The sequence below is a fragment of the Heterodontus francisci genome, chromosome 31 (assembly GCF_036365525.1).
Source record: "Heterodontus francisci isolate sHetFra1 chromosome 31, sHetFra1.hap1, whole genome shotgun sequence".
Taxonomy (NCBI): Eukaryota; Metazoa; Chordata; class Chondrichthyes; order Heterodontiformes; family Heterodontidae; genus Heterodontus; species Heterodontus francisci.
The window spans coordinates 13,342,597-13,367,582 of NC_090401.1; the positions used below are offsets into that span (position 1 = coordinate 13,342,597).

The window sequence follows — 24,986 nt, forward strand, 5'->3', positions numbered from 1 at the left end:
GTTTAAAGTGACAGGTTTCTCAAAAAATTTAAATAAAATTTTATTCCCACTTCCAATCCCCTCTCCCACCCCAATGAATAATCTATCTATAATTTGTCCTCTTCCCCCCCAAAAAATGAGATTTTTGATCACAACCTTCTCCCCATACTTTCTTTACTTTGACCTTCAACCCTTTTCCAGCATCGCCTCAACCAATCGTGTTCGTTTTCACTGCTCCACCCGACCCTGAAAAATTCACTCCTTCCCCCTCCCCACCAGTGTTATGCCTCGGATCTCCAAACGGAGATCCAAAGGCACGAGAGGTCCGGCCACTGGCCGGAATATCGGTGTGGGATGGCTGTCGGGACAAGATAAGTGTTTATGCATTCATTATAATTTATTTATATATTTAAATGAAGGCACCGCCGCCAAGTGGCGGGGCGAGGGGGGCCACCCTGAGTCCTTGCTGCCGCCGCTAAAATGGGACGAGACCTTCCCGGCATCGAGACCCGTGGCGGGCGTCTCCCGGTAGTATTTTCCGGGCCCCCCTTAACGTCGGGGGTGCTGGTAAAATTCAGCCCACAGAATCTGGATGTGGGCCTGAAGAGGCACAGCACCTGGGACTCTCGCAGGATAAAGGAGTCATGACAGCTGCCGGTGAACTGGGTGGAGACATGAAGATTCACTTCCTGTGGTCATGGACCAGCTGGACATTCAATGAGTGGCTGCCTTTTCTGTTAAGGAATCTGACTGGTTGGTCAGTCGGTACCTTGATGGTGATGTGGGTGCAATCGATGATGCCCTGGACCTGAGGGAATCTATTGATGGCAATAAAGCCCAATGTCCTCTGTGCCTGCGCAGGCCCACCTGTGTCAAAGTGGATGTAATTCCCCACCCTCTGGAATTTGGCATCCGTGACCTGCCTGATAGCGTGAGGCATAGCCTCCTATGGGACTGGCACTCTGTCATTTGCAGATAGATGACCCTTAGGCAGTACACCCGATGTCCTGGGTAGCCTTCTTCCCCTTGCAGCCCCAGGAAGGTGATTTTCAAATTGCGCAAGCACTCGCTGCTGCCCCCACCAGCATTTGAAAATTCAGCCCTTTGTATCCTCCTCACAACTTGCTCCCCCCCTCTTTCTATCATCTGCAAATTTGGCTACATGCACTTTGTCCCTTCATCCGTCATTAATATAGATTGTAAATAGTTGAGGCCCCAGAACTGATCTCTGTGGCACAAAACTAGTTACAGTTTGCCAAACTGAAAATTACCCATTTACTGAGACTCTCTGTTTTTTGTATGTTGGATTGGCCTCTATCCATGCTTATATATTACCCCCAACATCATGAGCTCTTACCTTGTGCCTTTAATGTGTCACCTTATCAAATGCCTTTGGAAATCCAAATACACTGCATCTACTGGTTCCCCTATGTTATGAGCTCACAGGACAATAGTCTTGCTTATACTGTGGCTTTATTGAACTGGCTTTGAGATGGCTGCCTGCAGTGAGTGTCTCATGGTAGAGGTCACATGACTAAGGAAAGCCAAGAAGGAACACTAATACAATATTTCTATCCCAAACACCCTATATCCACCCTACTTGTCACATCCTCAAAGAACTCTAATAAATTTGTCAAACATGATTTCCCTTTCATCAAACCATGCTGACTCTGCTTGATTGTATTATGATTTCCTAAATGTCTTGCTACTACTTCCTTAATAATATATTCCAGCAGGGAGGTGGTGGCATAGTGGTGATGTCACTGGGCTAATAATTCAGAGGCCCAGACTGAAGCCTTGGGGACATGGGTTTGAATCCCACCACAGCAGATTGTAAAATTTGAATTCAATTAATTTTTTAAAAATCTGGAATTAAAAAGCTAATCGAATGGTGACCATGAAACCATTGTTGATTGTTATAAAAACCCATCTGGTTCACTAATGTCCTTTAGGGAAGGAAATCTGCTGTCCTTGCCTGGTATGGCCTACATGTGACTCCAGACCCACAGCAATGTGGTTGACTTTGAAATGGCCTAGCAAGCCATTCAGTTTCTCAAGGGCAATAAATGCTGGCCCTGCCAGCGACACCCACATCCCTTGAACAACTAAAGAAAATTGCCAATGACAGAAGTTATGATAACTGATCTATAGTTTCTTGTTTTCTGTCTCCCTCCTTTCTTGAGTAGGGGGTTACATATGCAGTTTTCCAATCTGCTGGGACCTTTCCAGAATCTAGGGAATTTTGGAAGATTATAACCAATGCAGTCACTATCTCTGCAGACACTTACGCAGATATTTTGACTCTGGAGCCATTTTCTCTTCAAATGAATTCCACAAGAATACTGTGTGCAATTCAGGGACTATCCAGGGATTTGGTGAACATGGGAGTTGGGGAGGTGTGGGGAGTGGAGCATGTGTGCTGCAGCCAGAGAGCGTCATCGCTGAATAAATTAAAATCCCTCAGCGAGTTCATCCCTTCTACTGCTTGAAAACAGCCGACTGACATTCCTCCCACCAATTCGAAACCTCCCTGCTGCACAGCCCCACCAACTTTATTGACCAACCACAGGGCAGCTCGGTGGGGGGGGCGGGGTGGTTAATGGCTCCTGATCCCCATGTGGCCACTAATAGTTAGGGTGTCCACTCGATGAGTTTCATGAAACAGGGACTCTTTGGACTTTGTTTGCCCAGGGACGCTGTACCTCATCCGGAGACAACCCTTTGAAAACAGAGACGTATGTTCACCCTATCTTATCTTGAACTGTCTCTTAGTCCTTGTCAACAGCTGCTGACCTGCTGGGAAAGCTATGTTAGTTTCCCTACTCACATCTGGGTAAAATGCAATCAGGGTCTCTTGGATATAATGGGACCCTGATTTGCATTAATATGTGGAGCTCCCACCTGCTTCTGATGGGTATCTCAGCCACCAAAATGCAGTGAGCAGTAAAAATGGTGGCCAGCAGGATTCAAGTGGGAATATGGCAGTATGGCAGATTTCTGTATTTTAAATGCACCCCGGCCCCATTCCTGCAGCGTAGCGTGAATTAAAATTGCTTCCTGTTTACTAATTCACAAATGAAATAAAAAATTATGAGCTATTAGGTTATTCATCTCATTATTTATTTACTTTGTATTCTGTTCATACAATGGAGGTGGGACTTCTGCTGTCAATAAAATAATTTCTCATACAAAAACCATCAAATCAGAATGTTACTACATTGTTCAATAAATTTAACACTTAAGCGACAACTGTAGTATTTATTAGAAAGTATTAACAGAAAATAATAGATGTCTGAAGTAGGTGATTGTCTAGCGCATAATCAACAGGCTTATATATGATTTATAAATAGATTAATGGTATAAGTGAGTTACGGACAAAAAATTAATAGGGGCATCTTTGCACACAGAATAATGTGAGGTCGGGCAGTTTTTACTCACGCTTGGGTCTTTCTTTTGCATCAGCAGTGGCTAACATTATGAATACCAACTGCTCATGCACAGTCTCAGCTTAATTGTTGCAATCTCAATACTGCAGGGTTATGGAGAAGTAATCCAGAATTCATTAAATTAAAATCATAAGGGAGGTTTTCTACTATGACACTCCAAAGAGCAGCAAAGTGGAAAATCTCCCCTTATATATGAATATATTGCCACCGTTTATTAGATAGCATTTTCCTTTGCATGTGACATTTGATTACAGTTTTGTGCCAATTAGTACTACATTCAAAACTAGATCAAGAACTACCTAATTTCATTTTATGTAGGACATTAACAACAAGCAGACTTGCATTCCAGTAATCTGGGCTAGATATGGATCACAATTCTTAGCTGAAGTATTTAACGCACTGCATTACTCAATGTCCGATATTGCCACCATTGAAACTTGTTGACTTGTTGGGCTGAATTTTATAAAGGCCCCCAACATTAGGGGAGAGGGAAAGTAAACCCTGGTAGGCCATTCGGGGGGGCGGGGGGTGAAAGAGGGGCTTCCCTCGCTTTTTCACTGTCCAAATTGACAACAGTTTCATTTCCCTTTAAAAATGTAAATGTCTTCGAAGCCCTTTAAAGATGGTGCCGGTGCCTGCGCAGTGTTGCCGGACGCCATTGCCAGGGATGAAGCGCCCGGCCCCTCAACGTCATCAGGATGGGCGCTCCGCCCTCTCCATGCTAATGGGTCGCTGCGCGAAATATCGCAGTGACTCGTGCGTGCGGCGTGCACTTTTTCAAGCTCACCGCTGTTCTCGGCAGCAAGCTAAGAAAATTCAGCACAACGTAAAAGAAGTGAATTGGACCTACCGATACATGTAAGTGCCTGTACTCATGCGAGACACATCTGGCAAAACTTGGTGGTCCCCAAAATGCAATTCCACGAGAATTTAATAAACATCTGCGGCTGGCTGAACCTAAACATCAATGAAACAAAAAATTGAAACATTTAATGGAGCCATAACATTTCTCCCGGTATTCCCTAGAGTTCTGCCAATCCTTTCAGCAACCACAGTGTGTAAGGTTTGCACCAAGATCAAGACGCTAATAAAAATTATTAAAGAAGCAACTTTTTGTTTGCTATGACTGGCAGTCCAGAGTTGCAGTGGACAGCTGTAGACCCATATTACCAGGTCTGTGGCACTTTTCTGCTCACCATTTAGGTCAGCATAAAGCAGTATCAACAAATACAGGTGAGACTCTCATTTAAATATTACAACACATTTAAATTAAATTTAAAGAGAGCAATTTTCCACCCACTTACGATGGATTTGCACTGAGCACTCCTTTTGACAATATGGTGTGACCCAAAAGGAAACTCTAGGTACAATAGAGCTCTTAAAGTGGCAATAGATTTTTTGCTATTTATGTTTATTTACCATTGTGTTGTTGGTGGTGTTTTTTGATACTAATTTCTGGGGAAATCTGGTTAAAAAAATTTCAACCATGTATTTATTTTTCCAATTTGTTTTGGAAAATAAACGTAACCCATCACACTAGAACATATTTTCATGAAATTTAAAATAGTTAAATATTTACTGCAAATTAACTAGAAAGCTGAGTATAATTGATGCAGGTATAAACTTCAGCAAAAGAAGAATGAAAAATGTGGGAATATGAAAATGAACACATATAATATAAACTTCCAAAGTTTTTGAAGCACAAGTCTAGATTGTGTGCTCAAAGTTCTGGCTTGGTTGCTTGAACTTAAAACCTCCTGCCTCAGAGAAAAGAGTGCTACCGCTGAGCCAAAGCTGACATAAAAATCTTTGGGTTTTTAATTTGTATTAAACAGAATAGAATATATAGAATGTTAACAATTCACTCCAGTTTGGAAGGAAACATTGGCATCCATGATTTCAAAGCCTAAAAAGACCAAATGTCATGCACAAATTTAACATCCAATGTCACTTCTGAATGTAATCAATGCAATAACAGAATCCAACATCAATGACACTTTAAGGAAACATCTATTTTATAATCATCTAATAAACAATTCACAGTTTGGTAGCACAGCTGACTAATTAACATTTGTTCCCCCAGATATATATAGGACACTTAGCCAACATTGAAATGTCAGCCTTGAGGCACTCGGTATCAAAGGGGCATTTCATCATCCATGGCATCAAGTTTTGAAGGTCAAGTTAACGTTGCAAAGAGTTCATAGCCAGTGGATTAATTCATATTTTCCAAACATTTTCATGTGAGTTGGCATATTGGGTTTAACATATATAGCATGTAACATCAATCCTAGTGTTCTTCAAGTATCCTGGGGGCAACCCAGTGTCTGGTGATCTTCAAACAAGTCATTTCTTCACTCCAGCAACAGTTTAAAATCAATGTTTATATGACAAAATTAATATGCCTCATTCTTGGTAGGTAGAGGTCTACATGGCAACAGCATATCTGAAAAATTGCACTTTATTTGAATGTTGATGCATATTTGATACACCAAACTTTATAGACAGCAGGAAACTATTTTAATTTCAAATTAATTATCTATTAAGATTTGTAATAATGAAACATGTATCTTCAATAATGTTTCATAATTTTAGATCACACAATATGAATACAATAATCAGAAACATAACCTGTATGAAACATTCAAACTTAATTGCCTTTGGTCAAGGTAGACGTTTTTAATCAGTGACCTGACAATCATTATTTTGCAGATGCTGGACTGAATCTTCTGTGCCGACGAGAAAAATGGCAGCCCGCCGCATGCACCCTTCCATGCGGTGGCTTATTTGAATGGCCAAGGCGGGTCGCCCCTGCACCCCGATCACATGGAGGGGCATGGTCTGTCTGTCCCCAGCAATGGTGTCAGCTGTCTGTACGCGGGCGCTGATGACATTTTTAAAGACCTGCCAGCCTGATGGGCAGATTTAAGTATTTAAAGATAAAGCGATTTTCAAAAAATTAAATACATTTATTTTGCCCCACTCCCACCCCCCAATAACCATAAAATTATTAATTTTTCTTTTACACCCCCAAAGCACTTACCTGTACAATCTGACCGCCCCCCCCCCACCCCGCCCCTGTAAACTGCATAAGCTTTAACCTCCAGCCCTTCCCACCATCCCCTACACCAATATTGTTACTTTGACCCCGTTCCCCCCAATCCTGTACTGAGAAACTTATCTTCTCGCCCCTCCCCACCAGTTGGACTCCTCGCTTCCCTGGATAGGGGTCCAAAGGCGCAGGAGTGCCGGCCACCAGGCCGAATATTAGAGTGGGACGGAAGGCGCGGCATCAGTATATTTAATTAATTAATTAAAATTTCTTAAAATATTTAAATGGCAGTCCCGCTGCCAAGCAGCGGGGGGGCCGCCAAGAGTCCTCGCCACCGTCAGCAATATCAGGCCGGGCGCTCCCAGCGTCACATTGCGTGGCGGCCCTCTCCCAGGGGCATCATCAGGCCGCCTCCGCCATGGACCAGGATGCCTGGGGGAGAACTAAATCCAACCCGCTACTTCATTTCTATTTTGTGCATGAAGTGATGAATTGAAATTTCTTATAATGTTCCTTTTTTTATTGTTACGATAAGGTGAGGAGGGGTCAAAAGGCTCCCTTCTTGTCTCACTCCTTGTTTGATCGCAACAGGGTTTATTTCTTTTAAACAGTGAATGGGCTTACCAATTCAGTGAGTGTTTACCCTTTATGTACTATGATCATAAAACAACCAACCAGACAAGTTTTCTTGAGTTTAAACAAGAGGTTAGTTTATTGTACTTAATATCTAAACCTGATCTAAGTAACTTTCACACTCAGACACACACAAGAATCACACGCACACAAATAAGTTTCAGAGTGATGAATAGTTTGGGTTGGATTCGAGTCCAGAACAAGTAAAAATAATATACGGTCTGTGGGGTCTGGTAATTCAGCTGTCTTCTGGCTGAATTTGAGATTACAATGTCTCTGGCTGGTAGAAGTGGACTTGTAGCTGGTTGACCTGGCTTAAGTTTTCTTGGCGAAAGTGATATAGGTGGCTTTCTCTCCTGGGTTCTCTGTTGGTAGCAATGGTAGACATGGGTGTTTTGCAGGCAGACAGATTTCAAACTTGCGATGTTATCTGGAGAGAGAGAGAGAAAGAGAGACACACAGCCCCACTGGGGTCTTGCACAGGTCAGCTTTATATTTATTTTATTTATTTTTATTTAGTCAGGGGATGTGGCGTCACTGGCTAGGCCAGCATTTATTGCCATCCTTAATTGCCCCTGAGAAGGTGGTGGTGAACTGCCTTCTTGAACGGCTGCAGTCTTTGGCGTGTAGGTACACCAACAGTGCTGATAGGATGGGAGTTCCAGGATTTTGACCCAGTGACAGTGAAGTAACGGCAATATAGTTCCAAGTCAGGATGGTGTGTGGCTTGGAGGGAATCTTCCAGGTGGTGGTGTTCCCTTGCATCTGCTGCCCTTGTCCTTCTAGGTGGGAGTGGGTTTGGAAGGTGCTGTTGAAGGAGCCTTGGTGAGTAGATGCAGTGCATCTTATATATGGTGCACACTGCTGCCACTATGTGTCTGTGGTTGAGGGAGTGAATGTTGAAGGTGACGAATGGGGTGCCAGACCAGTGTGCTATTTTGTCCTGGATGGTGTTGAGCTTCTTGAGCATTGTTGGAGCTGCTCTTGTAGCCACAGCATTTATGTGGCTGGTCCAGTTCAGTTTCTGGTCAATGATAACCCCCAGGATGTTGATAGTGGGGGTTTCCGCGATGGTAATGCCATTGAATGTCAAGGGGAGATGGTTAGATTCTCTCTTGTTAGAGATGGTCATTGCATGGTATTTGTGTGGTGCAAAATGTTACATGCCATTTATCGGCCAAAGCCTGGATATTGTCCAGGTCTTGCTGCAGATGGACATGGGCTGCTTCAGTATCTGAGGAGTCACGAATGGTGCTGAACATTGTGCAATCATCAGCAAACATCCCCACTTCTGACTTTATGATGGAGGGAAGGTCACTGATGAAGCAGCTGAAGATGGTTGGGCCTAGGACACTACCTGAGGAACTCCTGCAGTGATGCCCTGGGAGTGAGATGATTGACCTCCAACAACCACAATCATCTTCCTTTGTGCTAGGTATGACACCAACCAGCGGAGAGCTTTTCCCCTGATTCCCATTGACTCCAGTTTTACTAGGGCTCTTTGCTGCCATAGTCGGTCAAATGCTATCGTGATGTCAAGGGCAGTCACTCTCACCTCACCTCTGGAGTTCAGCGCTTTTGTCCATGTTTGGACCAAGGCTATAGGAACATAGGAGCAGGAGTAGGCCATTCAGCCCATCGAACCTGCCCTGCCATTCAATATGATCATGGCTGATTATCCACTTCAATGCCTTTTTCACACACAATCCTCATATCCCCTTATGTCATTTGTATTTAGAATTTCTGCTTTAAACATACTCAATGACTGAGCTTCCACAGCCCTCTGGGGTAGAGAATTCCAAAGATTCGCAACGCTCTGAATAAAGAAATTTCTCCTCATCTCTGTCCTAAGTGGCTTCCCCCTTATTCTGAAATTATGTCCCCTGGTTCTAGACTCCCCAACCAGGGGAAACATCTAGCTACAACTACCCTGTCTACCCCTTAATGTATTTTGTAGGTTTCATTGAGATCACCTCTAATTCTTTGAAACTCTAGAGCACACAGGCCCATTTTCCACAACCTCTCCTCATTAGACAGTCTCGCCATCCCGGGAACAAGTCTGGTGAACCTTCGTTGCACTCCCTCTATGGAAATAATATCCTTCCTAAGGTAAGAGGACCAAAACTGCACACACTACTCCAAGTGCGGTCTAACCAAGGTTCTATACAATTGAAGCAAGACTTCACTACTCCTGTACTCAAATCCTCTTGTGATAAAGGCTGACATACCATTAGCCTTCCTAATTGCTTGCTGCACCTGCATGTTAGCTTTCAGTGACTTATTGACAATGACACCCAGGTCCCTTTGTACATCTACACTTTCCAATCTCTTAGCATTTAAGAAATACTCTGCGCATCTGTTCCTCCTACCGAAGTGAACAACCTCACATTTTTCCACACTGTATTTCATTTGTCACATTCTTGCCCACTCACTAAGTCTGTCCAAATCCCCTTGAAGCCGCTTTGTATCTTCCTCACAACACACATTCCCACCTAGCTTTGTGTCATCATGAACTTGGAAACAGTACAATAATATAAAAGCAAAATACTGCGGATGCTGGAATTCTGAAATAAAAACAAGAAATGCTGGAACCACTCAGCAGGTCTGGCAGCATCTGTGGAAAGAGAAGCAGAGTTAACGTTTCGGGTCAGTGACCCTTCATCAGAACTGACAAATATTAGAAAAGTCACAGGATAAAAGCAAGTGAGGTGGGGGTGGGGCAAGAGGTAACAAAGGAGGTCTAGATTGGACCAGGCCGCATAGCTGACCAAAAGGTCACGGAGCAAAGGCAAACAATATGTTAATGGTGTGTTGAAAGACAAAGCATTAGTACAAATTAGGTGTTAATAGACTGAATATTGAACAGCAGCAAGTGCAAAGCTGAAAAAAACAGTGAGTAAGCAAACTGAACAAACTAAGATGAAATGAAATAAATGCAAAAAAAAAATTGTAAAAAATGTAAAAAAGAATGTAAAAAGAAAGAAAAAAAAATCACTAAAAATGAAAGTAAAATGGGGGGCTGTCATGCTCTGAAATTATTGAACTCAATGTTCAGTCCGGCAGGCTGTAGTGTGCCTAATCGGTAGATGAGATGCTGTTCCTCGAGCTTGCGTTGATGTTCACTGGAACACTGCAGCAATCCCAGGACAGAGATGTGAGCATGAGAGCAGGGGGGAGTGTTGAAATGGCAAGCAACCGGAAGCTCAGGGTCCTGCTTGCGAACTGAGCGGAGATGTTCCGCAAAGCGGTCACCCAGTTTGCGCTTAGTCTCCCCAATGTAGAGGAGACCACACTGTGAGCAGCGAATACAGTATACTACATTGAAAGAAGTACAAGTAAATCGCTGCTTCACCTGAAAGGAGTGTTTGGGGCCTGGGATAGTGAGGAGAGAGGAGGTAAATGGGCAGGTATTACACCTCCTGCGATTGCAGGGGAAGGTGCCATGGGAAGGGGACGAGGTGGTGGGGGTAATGGAGGAGTGGACCAGGGTGTCGCGGAGGGAACGATCCCTTCGGAATGCTGACAGGGGAAGGGAGGGGAAGATGCGACCGGTAGTGGCATCACGCTGGAGGTGGCGGAAATGGCGGAGGATGATCCTTTGGATATGGAGGCTGGTGGGGTGAAAAGTGAGGACAAGGGGAACCCTGTCACGGGTCTGGGAAGGGGTGAGGGTAGAGGTGCGGGGAATGGGTCAGACACGGTTGAGGGCCCTGTCAACCACAAGTGGGGGGAAATCCTCAGTTGAGGAAAAAGGAGGTCATATCAGAAGCACCGTCATGGAAGGTAGCATCATCAGAGCAGATGCGTCAGAGACGGAGAAACTGGGAGAATGGAATGGAGTCCTTACAGGAGGTAGGGTGTGAAGAAGTGTAGTCAAGGTAGCTGTGGGAGTCGGTGGGCTTATAATGGATATTAGTAGACAACCTATCCCCAGAGATGGAGACAGAGAAGTCAGGGAAGGGAAGTGTCAGAGATAGACCATGTAAAGGTGAGAGAAGGGTGGAAATTGGAAGCAAAGTTGATAAAGTTTTCCAGTTCGGGGCGGGAGCAGGAAACGGCACCGATACAGTCATCAATGTGCTGGAAAAAGAGTTGGGGGAGGGAGCCTGAGTAGGACTGGAACAAAGAATGCTCGACATATCCCACAAAAAGACAGGCATAACTAGGACCCATGCGGGTACCCATAGCGACACCATTTACTTGAAGGAAGTCTGTGGAGTTGAAGGAGAAGTTGTTCAATGTGAGAACAAGTTCAGCCAGGCGGAGGAGGGTGGTGATGGATGGGGACTGGTTGGGCCTCCGTTCCAGGAAGAAGCGGAGAGCCCTCAAACCATCCTGGTGGGGGATGGAGGTGTAGAGCGATTGGACGTCCATCGTGAAGAGGAGGCGGTTGGGACCAGGAAACTGGAAATTGTCAAAATGACGTAGGGCGTCAGAAGAGTCACGGATGTAGGTGGGAAGAGACTGGACCAGCGGAGAAAAGATAGAGTCAAGATAGGAAGAAATAAGTTCAGTGGGGCAGGAGCAGGCTGACACAATGGGTCTGCCGGGACAGCCCCGTTTGTAGATTTTGGGAAGGAGGTAGAAGCGGGCTGTCCGGGGTTGTGGGACTATGAGGTTGGAAGCTGTAGAGGGAAGATCTCCAGAGGAGATGAGGTCAGTGACAGTCCTTTGGACGGTGGCTTGATGTTCGGTGGTGGGGTCATGGTCCAGAGGGAGGTAGGAAGAAGTGTCCGTGAGTTGGCGTTGAGCTTCTGCAAGGTAGAGGTCGGTACGCCATACGACAACAGCACCACCCTTGTCTGCAGGTTTGATGACCATGTCGGAGTTAGACCTGAGAGAACGGAGTGCCTCAAGTTCAGAGGGGGACAGGTTAGAGTGAGTGAGGGGGGCAGAGAAATTGAGACGACCAATGTCTCACCGACAGTTTTCAATGAAGAGATCAAGAGCAGGTAAGAGGCCAGGGGGAGGGGTCCAGGTAGAGGGAGAATGCTGGAGGCGGGTGAATGGGTCTGCTGGTCGTGGGGAGGACTCCTGGTCAAAGAAGTGAGCCCGGAGGCAGAGGCGATGGAAGAAGAGCTCAACGTCATGCCGAGTGCGAAATTCATTGAGGTGGGGGCGTAAGGGGATAAAACAGACCTTTGCTGAGTACAGAACGCTCAGCATCAGAGAGGGGGAGGTCAGAGGGTATGGTGAATACACGGCAAGGGGTCAGATCAGAAGGGGTGGGGTCAGAGGGAAGTGAAGCGGAGGGAGGATCTGGAGGGGCATTAGTCCCCATCAGCTGCTGGAGCTTGCGTTCCTTAACACCTGAAAGGAAGAAAAAACGTTTTTTGTTAATGCGTCGGATGAGACGAAAGATGAAATGAAACTGTGGAGTAGAACAGCTTTGAGATAAGGTGAGGCGGTGCCGCCGGAGAGAGAGGTCCAGTGTGTGCATGTGGCGGCGCATAGCACTGTGTGGATCTCAGGATGCGGCGAGAGTAGCAGTCCGAGGAACGTTGTATTTCTCGGAGATATCTGTGATCCTGGGTAGTTTCAAAGCATGATGGGTGAAACTGCAGTTGGAATCCGCGTGGAATAAGTCGGAGCCGGAGACAGTCACTGAGGAAGGAGATGTGGCTGTGGAAACGATCCCTGCAGTATCCCTCTAGTCACAGTCTGCCAATGCAAGAATGACGCATTTATTCCTACTCTCTTCTTTCTGCCTGTTAACCAATCCTTAATCCATGCCAGTCTATTACCTCCTATCCCATGTGCTTTAATTTTGCTAACCAACCTCCTGTGAGGGCTTTATCAAAAGCCTTCTGAAAATCCAAGTATACTGCGTTCACCAACTCCCCTTTATCAATTCTGTTGGTAACATCCTCAAAAAACTCCAATAGGTTCGTCAAATATGATTTTTCCCTTTCATAAATCCATGTTGACTATGCCCAATCAGATCATTATTATCCAAGTGTCCATTTATCACATCCTTTAGAATAGATTCTAGCATTTTCCCAACGACTGATGTAAGGCTAACAGGTCTGTAATTCCTTGTTTTCTCTCTCTCTCTCTCCCTTCTTAAATAGTGGGGTAACATTTGCGACCTTCAAATATGCAGGAACTGCCCCAGGATCTACAGAATTTTGGAAGATGATCACCAATGCATCCACTATCTCCATAGCTACCTCTTTCAACACTCTGGGATGTAGAATATCAGGTCCTCGGGACTTATCAACCTTCAGCTCCATTAATTTCTCCAATACAACTTTCTCACTAATACTAATTTCCTTCAATTCCTCAACCCCCCCCCCCCCCACCCCCCAATCCTTTGGATCTCTAATTCTGGGAAATTTCTTGTATCTTCCTCAGTGAAGACTGATGCAAAGTAATCATTTAGCTTCTCTGCCATTTCTCTATTCCCCATTATAAATTCTCCTGACTCTGCCTGTAATGGACCCACATTTGTCTTAGTCAAAGTTTCTTTTTTACATACCTGTAGAAGCTTTTACAGTCCGTTTTTATATTTTTTGCTCGCTTACAAGTCAGGAGTGTGATGGAATACTCTCCACTTGCCTGGATAGGTGCAGCTCCAACAACACTCAAGAAGCTCGACACCATCCAGGACAAAGCAACCCACTTGATTGGTACCCCATCTACAAACATTCACTCCCTCCACCACCGATGCACAGTGGCAGCAGTGTGTGCCATCTACAAGATGCACTGCAGCAATGCACCAAGGCTCCTTAGACAGCACCTTCCACACCCGCGACCTCCACCAACTAGAAGGACAAGTGCAGCAAATACATGGGAACACCACCACCTGCAAGTTCCCCTCCAAGTCACACACCATCCTGACTTGGAAATATATCGCCGTTCCCTCACTGTCGCTGGGTCAAAATCCTGGAACTCCCTTCCTAACAGCACTGTGGGTATAGCTACCCCAAATGGACTGCAGCGGTTCAAGAAGGCAGCTCACCACCACCTTCTCAAGGGCAATTAGGGATGGGCAATAAATGCTGGCCTGGCCAGCGTCGCCCACATCCCATGAATGAATAAAAAAAAAACATTTATATTCTATGCTCCCTTTCTTTATCAGTTTCTTCATCCTCCTTTGCTGTATTCTAAAATCCTCTCAAACTTCAGGTTTACTACTATTTCTGGCAACTTTACTGGTCTTTTCTTTTAATCTTATACAATCCTTAACTTCCTTGATTATCCACAGTTGACTGCCTTTACTTTTGGGTTTTTTGTGCCTTGAAGGAATGTATGGATGCTGTAAACTATGTAATATTTCTTTAAAGACTATCCATTGCCTGTGTACTGTCGTACCTTTTAATGTACTTTCCCAATCCACCTCAGCCAATTTGCCCCTCACACCTTCATAATTTTCTTTGTTCAAATTTAACACCCTGGCTTCATATTGCACTAACTCACTTTCAAACATAATGTAAAATTCTATCATATTATGGTCGGTCATCCCGAAAGGTTCTTTCACAACAAGATTATTAATTATTCTGCGGCACAGTGGCGCAGTGGTTAGCACTACAGCCTCACAGCTCCAGGGACCCGGGTTCGATTCTGGGTACTGCCTGTGTGGAGTTTGCAAGTTCTCCCTGTGTCTGCGTGGGTTTTCTCCAGGTGCTCCGGTTTCCTCCCACAAGCCAAAAGACTTGCAGGTTGGTAGGTAAATTGGCCATTATAAATTGTCACTAGTATAGGTAGGTGGTAGGGAAATATAGGGACAGGTGGGGATGTTTGGTAGGAATATGGGGTTAGTGTAGGATTAGTATAAATGGGTGGTTGATGGTCGGCACAGACTCGTTGGGCCGAAGGGCCTGTTTCAGTGCTGTATCTCTAATCTAATCTAATCTTTTCTCATTACATAAAACTAGATCTAAAATAGCCTGTTCTCTATCAGTTCCTCAACATTCTGCTCTAGAAAACCATCCCTAACACACTCCAGAAACTCTTCCTCCACAGCATTAGTGCTCATTAGGTTTACTCAATCTATATGCAGATTGAAGTCACCCATGATTACTGTATTACCCATGCCACATGCTGCTCTAATCTTCTGAATAATACCATGCCCCACACTACCACTACTGTTTGGTGGCCTATAAACAACCCCCACCAATGTTTCCTGCCCCTTGCTGTTTCTTAGCTCCACCCAGACAGATTCCACATTTTGTTCTTCCGATCTGAGATCCTCCCTTACTAAGGTACTGTTTCCATCACTTATTATCAGCTCAACATCAGCACAAGAATGAAGTCAGGCGCTGAGTGACCCTGGTGGAACCCAGACTGACTGTCAGTAAGCAGATTATTGCTGAGCAAGTGCCGCTTGATAGTACTGTCCGCGACCCCTTCCATCACTTTGCTGATGATCGGGAGTAGACTGATAGGGTGGTAATTGGCCGGGTTGGAATTGTCCTGCTTTTTGTGTACAGGACATACCTGGGGAATTTTCAACATTTTGTCTATTGCATGCTGCTTCCGCTGTTTGGGATGCAAATACTCCTGTGTTGTAGCTTCACCAAGCTGACACCTCATTTTGAGGTATGCCTGGTGCTGCTCTTGGCATGCCCTCCTGCACTCTTCGTTGAACCAGGGTTGGCCCCCAGCTTGATGATAATGGTAGCGTGGGGGATGTGCCAGGCCATGAGGTTACAGATTGTGGTTGAATACAATTCTGCTGCTGCTGATGGCCCACAGCACCTCATGGATGTCCAGTTTTGATTTGCTAGATCTGTTCGAAATCTATCCCATTTAGCACGGTGGTTGTGCCACACAACATGATGGTGGGTACCCCCAGTGTGAAGACAGGACTTTGTCTCCATGAGGATTGTGCGGTGGTCACTCCTACCAATACTGTCATGGGCAGATGCATCTGCGACAGGTAGATTGATGAGGATGAGGTCAAGTAGGTTTTTCTCTCTTGTTGGTTCCCTCACCACCTGCCGCAGAACTACTCAAGCAGCTATGTCCTTTAGGACTCAGCCAGCTTTGTCAGTAGTGGTGCTACTGAGCCACTCTTGGTGATGGACATTGAGTTCTCCCACCCAGAGTACATTTTGTGCCCTTGCCACTCTCAGCGTTTCTTCCAACTGGTGTTCAATATGGAGAAGCACTGATTCGTCAGCCAAGGGGGTGCGGTCGGTGGTAATCAGCAGGAGGTTTCCTTGCCCATGTTTGACCTGATGTCATGAGACTGCATGGGGTCCGGAGTCAATGTTGAGGACTCCCAGGGCAACTCCCTCCCGACTGTATACCAATGTGCTGTCATCTCTGGTGGGTCTGTCCTGTCAGTAGGACAGCACATACCTAGGGATAGTGATGGTGGTGTCTGGGACATTGTCTGTAAGGTATGATTCTGTGAGTATGACGATGTCAAGCTGTTGCTTGACTACTCTGTGGGACTCCCAATTTTGGCACAAGCCCCCAGATATTAGTGAAGAGGAATTTGCAGGGTCGACAGGGCTGGGTTTGCCATTGTCGTTTCCAGTGCCTAGGTCGATGCCAAGTAGTCATCTGGTTTCATTCCTTTTCTTCAGCTTTGTAGTGGTTTGATACAACTGAATGGCTTGCTAGGCCATTTCAGAGGGCATTTAAGAGTCAACCGCATTGCTGTGGGTCTGGAGTCACATGTGGGCCAGACCAGGTAAGGACAGCAGATTTCCTTCCCGAAAGGATATTAGTAAATCAGATGGGTTTTTACAACAATCATTCCAGTTCTCACTGGATACTGGTGTGGTGCCGAAGGATTGGAGGACTGCTAACATTGTACCTCTGTTTGAAAAAGGAGCAAGGGATAGGCCGAATAATTACAGGCCAGTCAGTCTAACCTCAGTAGTGGGCAAATTATTGGAATCTATTGTGAGAGACAGGATAAACTGTCACTTAGAAAGGCTCAGATTAATCAAGGCCTACTCCATATGTGGGAAAGGATTCACTCAGTTATCCAACCTGCTGACACACAAGCGAGTTCACACTGATAAGCGACCTTTTAAATGTTTTGAGTCTGAGAAGAGTTTCAAAAGGGAAGATCTTGTCTGACCAACTTGATTGAGTTTTTTGAAGAAGTAACAAGGAAGATAGATGAGGGTAGTGCAGTTGATGTGGTCTGCATGGATTTTAGCAAGGTTTTTGACAAGGTCCCACATGGCAGACTGGTTAAAAAAATAAAATCTCATGGAATGCAGGGAAATGCAGCAAGGTGGATACAAAATTGTCTCAGTGGCAGGAAACAAAGAGTAATTGTTGACAGGTGTTTTTGCGACTGGAGGGCTCTTTCTAGGGCTCAGTACTGGGTCCCCTGCTTTTTGTGGTATATATTAACGATTTGGATGTAAATGTAAGGGGCATGATCAAGAAGTTTGCAGACGACACAAAGATTGGCCATGTGGTATATAGCAAGGAGGATAGCTGTAGGCTGCAGGAAGATATTGATGGTCCAGTCAGATGGGCAGAAAAATGGCAAATGGAATTCAGCTTGGAGAAGTGTGAGGTGATGCATTTGGGGAGGTCAAACAAGGGAAAGGAATTTACAATTAATGGGAAAATACTGAGAAGTGTAGAGGAAGTGAGGGACCTTGGAGTAAATATCTATAGATCCCTGAAAGTAGCAGGACAGGTCGATAATGTGGTTAAGAAAGCATATGAAATCCTTTCCTTAATAAGTCTAGGTATAGAATATAAGAGCAGGGAGGTTATGCTGGAACTGTATAACTCATTGGTTCGGCCACAACTTGAGTACTGTGTACAGTTCTGGTCACCTCAATACTGAAAGGATGGAATTGCACTAGAGAAAGTACAGAGGAGATTTACGAGTATGATGCTGGGACTGGAAAAATGCAGCTATGAGGAAAGATTGGATAGGCTGGGGTTGTTCTCCTTGGAACACAGAGAGATTTGATTGAGAAGTACAAAATTGTGAGGGGCCTGGATAGAGTTGATGTGAAGGGCCCATTTACCTTAGCACAGAGGTCAGTAACTAGGGGTCATAGATTTAAAGTGATTGTTAGAAGGATTACAGGGGAGATGAGGAAAGTTTGTTTTTCACCCAGTGGGTGATGGGGGTCTGGAACTCACTGCCTGAAAGGGTAGTTGAGACAGAAACCCTCAACTCATTCAAAAGAAGTCTGGATATGCACCTCAAGTGCCGTAATCTGTAGGGCTACAGACCAAATGCTCGAAGGTGGGATAAGAATGGGTGAAATGTTTTCAGCTGCCACAGACACAATGGGACAAGTGGCCTCATTCTGTGCAGTAAACTTTCTATGGTTCAATGATTCACTAGACTAGCTTTTCAATTCCAGATTTTTATTACTTGAATTCAAATTCCACCATCCGCGTGGCAGGATTTGAACCCACGTCCCCAAAGCATTAGTCTGCGGCTCTGGGTTACTAGTCTAGTGATATTATCACTACGCCACCACCTTCCCAAAAGCTTGTCTGCAGTGTGTAACAAAACTGCAAGTTTTACACAGACTGGGGAGACTGTCATATGGTTCTCGCAATACCTTTTTCTTTTAATGAGGTTCAATGTCTAAAACACAAATCTCTCTCAGGTTTATTGTCAGTGTTCACCCCCTGGAGGTAGGTCTCAACTAGTGGTGGCCATCTTGGCTACCAGCTTTTTAAAAGTTGAATGTAGGATCTCAGCTTTCCTTTTTAAAAGTTTAATGCTGGTTGCCAGTGGTGAATTAAAAAGTCCACACTCAGCATTGCCTGCTTTCTTGACACCTCCACACCACGCAGAATGAAAAGTAATGACAAAACATTTCATTACAAGTTCGCAGGTAAAAAAAACACATTCATTCTCAAGCAAGGGAAGGGGGTGGGGGCAGTGGTTGGTGGGGAAGAGTAAAAGGGAATATTGGTCCAGAGATGCAGACAGAGAAGTCAAGAAAGAGAAGTGAAGTCCTTTAATGGCCGTGGTATAGAGTACAAAAGCAGGGATGTAATGCTGGAACTGTATAAAACGTTGGTTAGGCCACATATGGAGTATTGCATACAGTTCTGGTCACCACATTACAGGAAGGACATAATTGCTCTGGAGAGAATACAGAGGAGATTTACAAGAATGTTGCCAGGGCTTGAAAATTGCAGGTATGAGGAAAGATTGGATAGGCTGGGATTGTTTTCCTTAGAACAGAGGCGGCTGAGGGGTGACTTGATTGAGGTGTACAAAATTATAAGTGGCCTGGATAGAGTAGACAGGAAGGACCTGTTTCCCCTGACGGAGTGGTCAATTACCAGGAGGCACAGATTTAAGGTGATTGGTAGAAGGATTGGAGGGGACATGAAGAAAAACTTTTTCACCTAGAGGGTGGTGGGTGTCTGGAATTCACTGCCAGGAATAGTGGTGGAGGCAGAAACCCTCAATTATTTTAAAAGGAAATGCACCTGGGCTGCCCAGCAAGATTCATTATAAGTCCACCGACTCCCACGGCTACTTTGACTACACTTCTTCACGCCCTGCTTCCTGAAAGGATTCCATTCCATTCTCCCAGTTTCTCCATCTCCGACGCATCTGTTCTGATGATGCAACCTTCCACAACTGCGCTTCTGAAATGTCATCCTTTTTTCTCAACCAAGGACTCCCCCCACTGTGGTTGACAGGGCCCTCAACTGTGTCCAACCCATTTCCCGCATTTCTGCCCTCGCCCCTTGCCCTCCCTCCCAGAACCGCGACAGGGTTCCCCTTGCCTTCACTTTCCACCCCACCAGCCTCCACATCCAAAGGATCATCCTCCGCCATTTCCGCCAACTCTTCCCTTCTCCTCCCGTTAGCACTCCGAAGGGATTGTTTCCTCCACGACACCCTAGTCCATTCCTCCATCACCCCCAACAACTCGTCCCCTTCCCACGGCGCCTTCCCATGCAATTGCAGGAGGTATAATCCCTGCCATTTTACCTCCTTTCTCCTCACCATCCATGGCCCCAAACACTTCTTCCAGGTGAAGCAGTGATTTACTTGTACTTCCTTCAATTTAATATATTGTATTCGCTGCTCACAATGTGGTTACCTCTACGTTGGGGAGACCAAGCCTGTTACCCACTCTTGATCTTTTCATTGAGAACTGTTGGCCTGGTAGGCTGGTCTGGAAGGTTTGAACATATGGGATCCAGGGTGAGCTAGCCAATTAGATACAAAATTGGCTTGGTGATAGGAGGCAGAGGGTGGTAGTGGATGGTTGTTTTTCAGATTGGAGGCCGGTGACCAGTGGTGTGCCACAGGGATCGGTGCTGGGCCCTCTGTTGTTTGTCATATATGTTAATGACTTGGATGAAAATGTAGGAGGCATGATTAGTAAGTTTGCAGATGACACCAAAATTGGTGGTATAGTGGACAGTGAAGAAGGTTGTCTAAGGTTACAACAGGATATAGTCCTACTGGGAAAGTGGGCAAGCGAGTGGCAAATTGAATTTAACGCAGACAAGTGCGAAGTGATGCATTTTGGGAAGTTAAACCAGGGTAGGACCTATACAGTGAATGGCAGGGCCCTGGGAAGTGTTGTTGAGCAGAGAGACCTTGGGGTGCAAGTACATAGTTCCCTGAAAGTGGCAACACAGGTAGACAGGGTGGTGAGAAGGCGTATGGCGTGCTTGCCTTCATCGGCCAAGGCATTGAGTACAAGAGTTGGGACGTCATGTTACAGTTGTACATAACGTTGGTTAGGCCACACTTGGAGTACTGTGTGCAGTTCTGGTCGCCGCACTATAGGAAAGATGTGATTAAGCTAGAGAGGGTGCAGAAAAGATTCACAAGGATGTTGCCTGGTTTTGGAGGGCTTGAGTTATAAAGAGATTGGATAGGCTGGTCTATTTTCCCTGGAGCGAAGGAGGCTGAGAGGGGACATAATAGAGGTATACAAAATTATGAGAGGCATAGATAGGGTAGATAGCCAGAGTCTGTTTCCCATGGTAGGGGTGACTAAAACTAGAGGGCATAGATTTAAGGTGAGAGGGAGGAGGTTTAAAGGGGATCAAAGGGGTAATTTTTTCAAACAAAGAATAGTGGGTATCTGGAATGAGCTGCCAGAGGAGGTGGTGGAGGCAGGAACAGTAGCAACATTTAAGAGGCATCTGGACAGTTACTTGAATGAGCAAGGCATAGAGGGACATGGAATTAATGCAGGCAGGTGAGATTAGTATAGATAGGCATTATGGTCGGCATGGACGCGATGGGCCGAAGGGCCTGTCTCCATGCTGTACAACTCTATGACTCTGTGACATCAGCCGTCTCAATTTCTCCACTCCCCTCATTCACTATAGCCTGTCTCCCTCTGAACTTTCTGCACTCCGTTCTCTCAGGTCAAACCCCAACATTGTGATCAAACCTTCAGACAAGGCTGGTGCTGTTGCTGTCTGGTGTACCGACCTCTACCTTGCAGACACTTCTTCCTATCTCCCCCTGGACCATGACCCCACCACCGAACATCAAACCACTGATTCTAGGACTGTCACTGACCTCATCTCCTCTAGAGATCTTCCCTATACAGCTTCCAATCTTATAGTCCCGCAACCCCAGACAGCCCGCTTCTACCTCCTTCCCAAAATCCACAAACACAACTGTCCTGGTAGACCCATCATTTTAGCCTGTTCCTGCCCCACTGAACTTATTCCTTCCTATCTTGGCTCTATCTTTTCTCCCCAGTCCAGTCTCTTCGCACCTACATCTTGAAGCCCTATGTCATTTCGGCAATTTCCAGTAACCTGGCCCTAACCACCTCCTCTTCACTATGGACATCCAATCTCTCTACACATCCATTCCCTACCTGGACAGTCTTATCGCTCTCTGCATCTTCCTTGAACACAGGCCCAACCAGTCCCCATCCACCCCCACCCTCCTCCGCCTGGCTGAACTTGTTCTTACATTGAACAACTTCTCCTTCAACTCCACTCACTTCCTTCAAATAAAAGGTGTTGCTCTGGGTACCTGCTTGGGTCCTAGTTATGCCTGTCTTTTTGTGGGTTCCTTGTTCCAGTCCCACTCAGGCGCCCTTCCTCACTTCTTTTTCCAGTGCATTGATGACTGTATTGGTGCCACCTCCTGCTCTCTCCCCTTCCTCAACATCTCTGTCTCCATCTCTGGGGATAGGCTGTTCACTAAAATTCACAAGCCCACTGACTCCCACTGCTACCTTGACTACACTTCTTCATACCCTGTTTCCTGTAAGGACTCCATCCCATTCTCCCAGTTTCTCCATCTCCGACGCATCTGTTCTGATGATGCAACCTTCCACAACAGCACTTCTGACATGTCTTCCTTTTTCCTCAACTGAGGATTCTCCCCTACTGTGGCTGACAGAACCCATTTCCTGCATTTCTGCCCTCACCCCTTGCCCTCCCTCCCAGAACTGCAACAGGGTTCCTCTTGTCCTCACTTTCCACCCCACCAGTCTCCACATCCAAAGGATCATCCTTGCCATTTCTGCCACCTCCAGCGTGATGCCACCACCAAACACATCATCCCTTTCCCTCCCCTGTCAGTGTTCTGAAGGGATCATTGCCTCTGCGACACCCTGGCCCTGTCCTCCATCATCCCCGACACCTCATCCCCTTCCCATGGCACCTTCCTATGCAATCGCAGGAGGTGTCATACCTGCCTTTTTATCTCCTCTCTCCTCACCATCCAAAGCCACAAACACTACTTTCAGGTGAAGCTGCGATTTACTTGTACATCCTTCAATTTAGTATACTGTATTGGCTGCTCACAATGTGGTCACCTCTACAATGGGGAGACCAAACACAGATTGGGTGACTGCTTTGTAGAACACCTCCGCTCAGTCTGACAGCATGACCACGAGCTTCTGGTTGCTTGTCATTTCAGCACACCCCACCTGCTCTCATGTCCACATTTCTCTCCTCGACCTGCTGCAGCATTCCAACGAAGATCAATGCAAGCTTGAGGAGCAGAACTTCATCTTTCGATTCGGCACTCTACAGCCTTGCGGATTCAACATTGAGTTCAACAATTTCAAAGCATGACTGGCCTTTTTTAAAATATATTTTTATTTCTTTTTTTAATTATTTGATTTTATTTTTTAACCACGTGACTGTTTTTCATGTTTCACTTTTGGACTGGGCTGCTCATTATTCTGCCATTAACACTCTCTCTGGGCTAATGCTTTGTCTTTCACCACCACCATTAACATGCTCTTTATCTTTGTCCCATGACGTCTTTGTTAGTTAATCTCTCCTGCCCTCTGCCCTATCACACAGCTTCCCTTTTGTTCTCTTCCCCATCACCATCACCCCCACCCCACTTCACATTCTTAAAACCTAATATTTTTCTAACTTTTGCCAGTTCTGATGAAATGTTAACTCTGCTTCTCTCTCCACAGCTGTTGCCTGACCTGCTGAGCATTTCCAGCACTTCCTGTTTTTATTTCAGATTTCCAGCATCTGCAGCATTTTGCTTTTATTTTAGACACTGACAGGTTGTTTCCCCTGGCTGAGGAGTTTAGAACACAGGGTCACCGTCTCAGGAAAAGAGGCCAATCATATAGGACTGAGATGACAAGAAATATCTTCACTCAAATGGTTATGATTCTTTGAAATTCTCTACCCCAGAGGGTTATGGATGCTCCATCATTTAAGTCTGAGATAGACAGATTTTTGGTCACTCAGGAAATCATGCGATATGGGGAGTGGGCGGGAAACTGGAGTTGAAGCCAAAGATCAGCTATGATCGTATTGAATAGCAGAGCAGGTTCAATGGGATGTATGGTGTACTCCTGCTCCTATTTCTTATGTTCTAATATACATAGAATTTACCGCACAGAGACAGGCCATTTGGCCCAACCAGGCTGTGCCAATATTTATGATTTACACAAGCCTCTTTCCATCCTTCTTGTTCTAGTGCTATCAGCATATCCCTCTACTCCTTTCTCCCTCGTGCTTATCTGGTTTCTCCTTAGATGCATCTATGCTTTTCACTTCACCTATTCCATGTGGTACCAAATTCCACATTCTCACCTCTCTCTGGACAAAGAAGTCTCTAATCCTTATTGGATATATCAGTGACTACCTTATATTTATGACATCTAGTTTAGGACTGCCCTACCAGTGGAAACATCTTCCCTATGTCTCCCCTATCAAACCCTTCATCATGTTAAAGGCCTCTATTAGGTTACACCTCAGCCTTCTCTTCTCTAAGGTAAAAAGCTCAACGTGTTCAATGGTTCCTGATAGCTCTAACCTCTTGGTTCTGTTATCATTCTTGTAAATCTGTTTTGCACCTTTTCCAGTTCCTCGATACTGTGACCAGTACTGTTCACAACATTCTATGTGTGGTTTAACATAACTTCCCTGCTTTTCATTTTATTCCTCCAGAAATAAATCCCAGCATTTTGTTTTTTCTTGTTAACCTGTGCTGTTATTGTTAATAATTTGTGAATCCATGCCTCTAGACTCCTTTAACCCCTACTCTCTTTTCTGTTTTGTACCCAGCTTATTATCCATTCTGCTCCTGGTCCCGACTCCGCATATTCCGGTCAAAGCCGTCTCCTGCCGCTTCTCTATTCCTGAAGTCTCCATTACTGACAAGGCCACCTCTGACCACCTCTTCATATTCTTCATCACCCAGATCCCCCATCCTCTTCTAACAGCACTTCCTTGTGCATGCACTCCTAGAAAATACATTCCCCCAGGACGTTTACAACTGCATTTTGAAACTCTGTCTATTTGGTCTTCCATTCACTATGATACTTCTGCAGCTGACTCAGTGCTCAATTACTTCCTCACCTACACCTTTGATGCCCTTGTCTCCACAAAAATCGTCATTCAATCCTTCCCAGACATTCTCCCTGGTATGGTCTCCACCTTTGTTCCTGATGTCAAAGGGACGGAGACAAGAGCGTATCTGCATGTGGGTGCTTCAGCCA

At 45.3% G+C, this 24,986-nt stretch overlaps 1 protein-coding gene and 1 long non-coding RNA gene across 2 annotated transcripts in view; one reads left to right on the forward strand and one right to left on the reverse strand.

Moving 5' to 3' along the window:
• The window catches only part of LOC137347073 (adhesion G protein-coupled receptor B2-like), a 1,240,702-nt gene that overhangs the window by 633,671 nt on the left and 582,045 nt on the right, over positions 1-24,986 (reverse strand). Inside the window, exon 9 of the mRNA XM_068011112.1 lies at positions 4,276-4,382. Coding sequence (XP_067867213.1) covers positions 4,276-4,382 — 107 coding nt within the window. The remainder of the gene's footprint in view (positions 1-4,275; positions 4,383-24,986) is intronic.
• LOC137347074 (uncharacterized) lies at positions 4,210-7,144 on the forward strand. Its single transcript, XR_010968856.1, has 3 exons — positions 4,210-4,283; positions 5,509-5,668; positions 6,138-7,144. It is a non-coding gene; the product is annotated as an uncharacterized lncRNA (long non-coding RNA).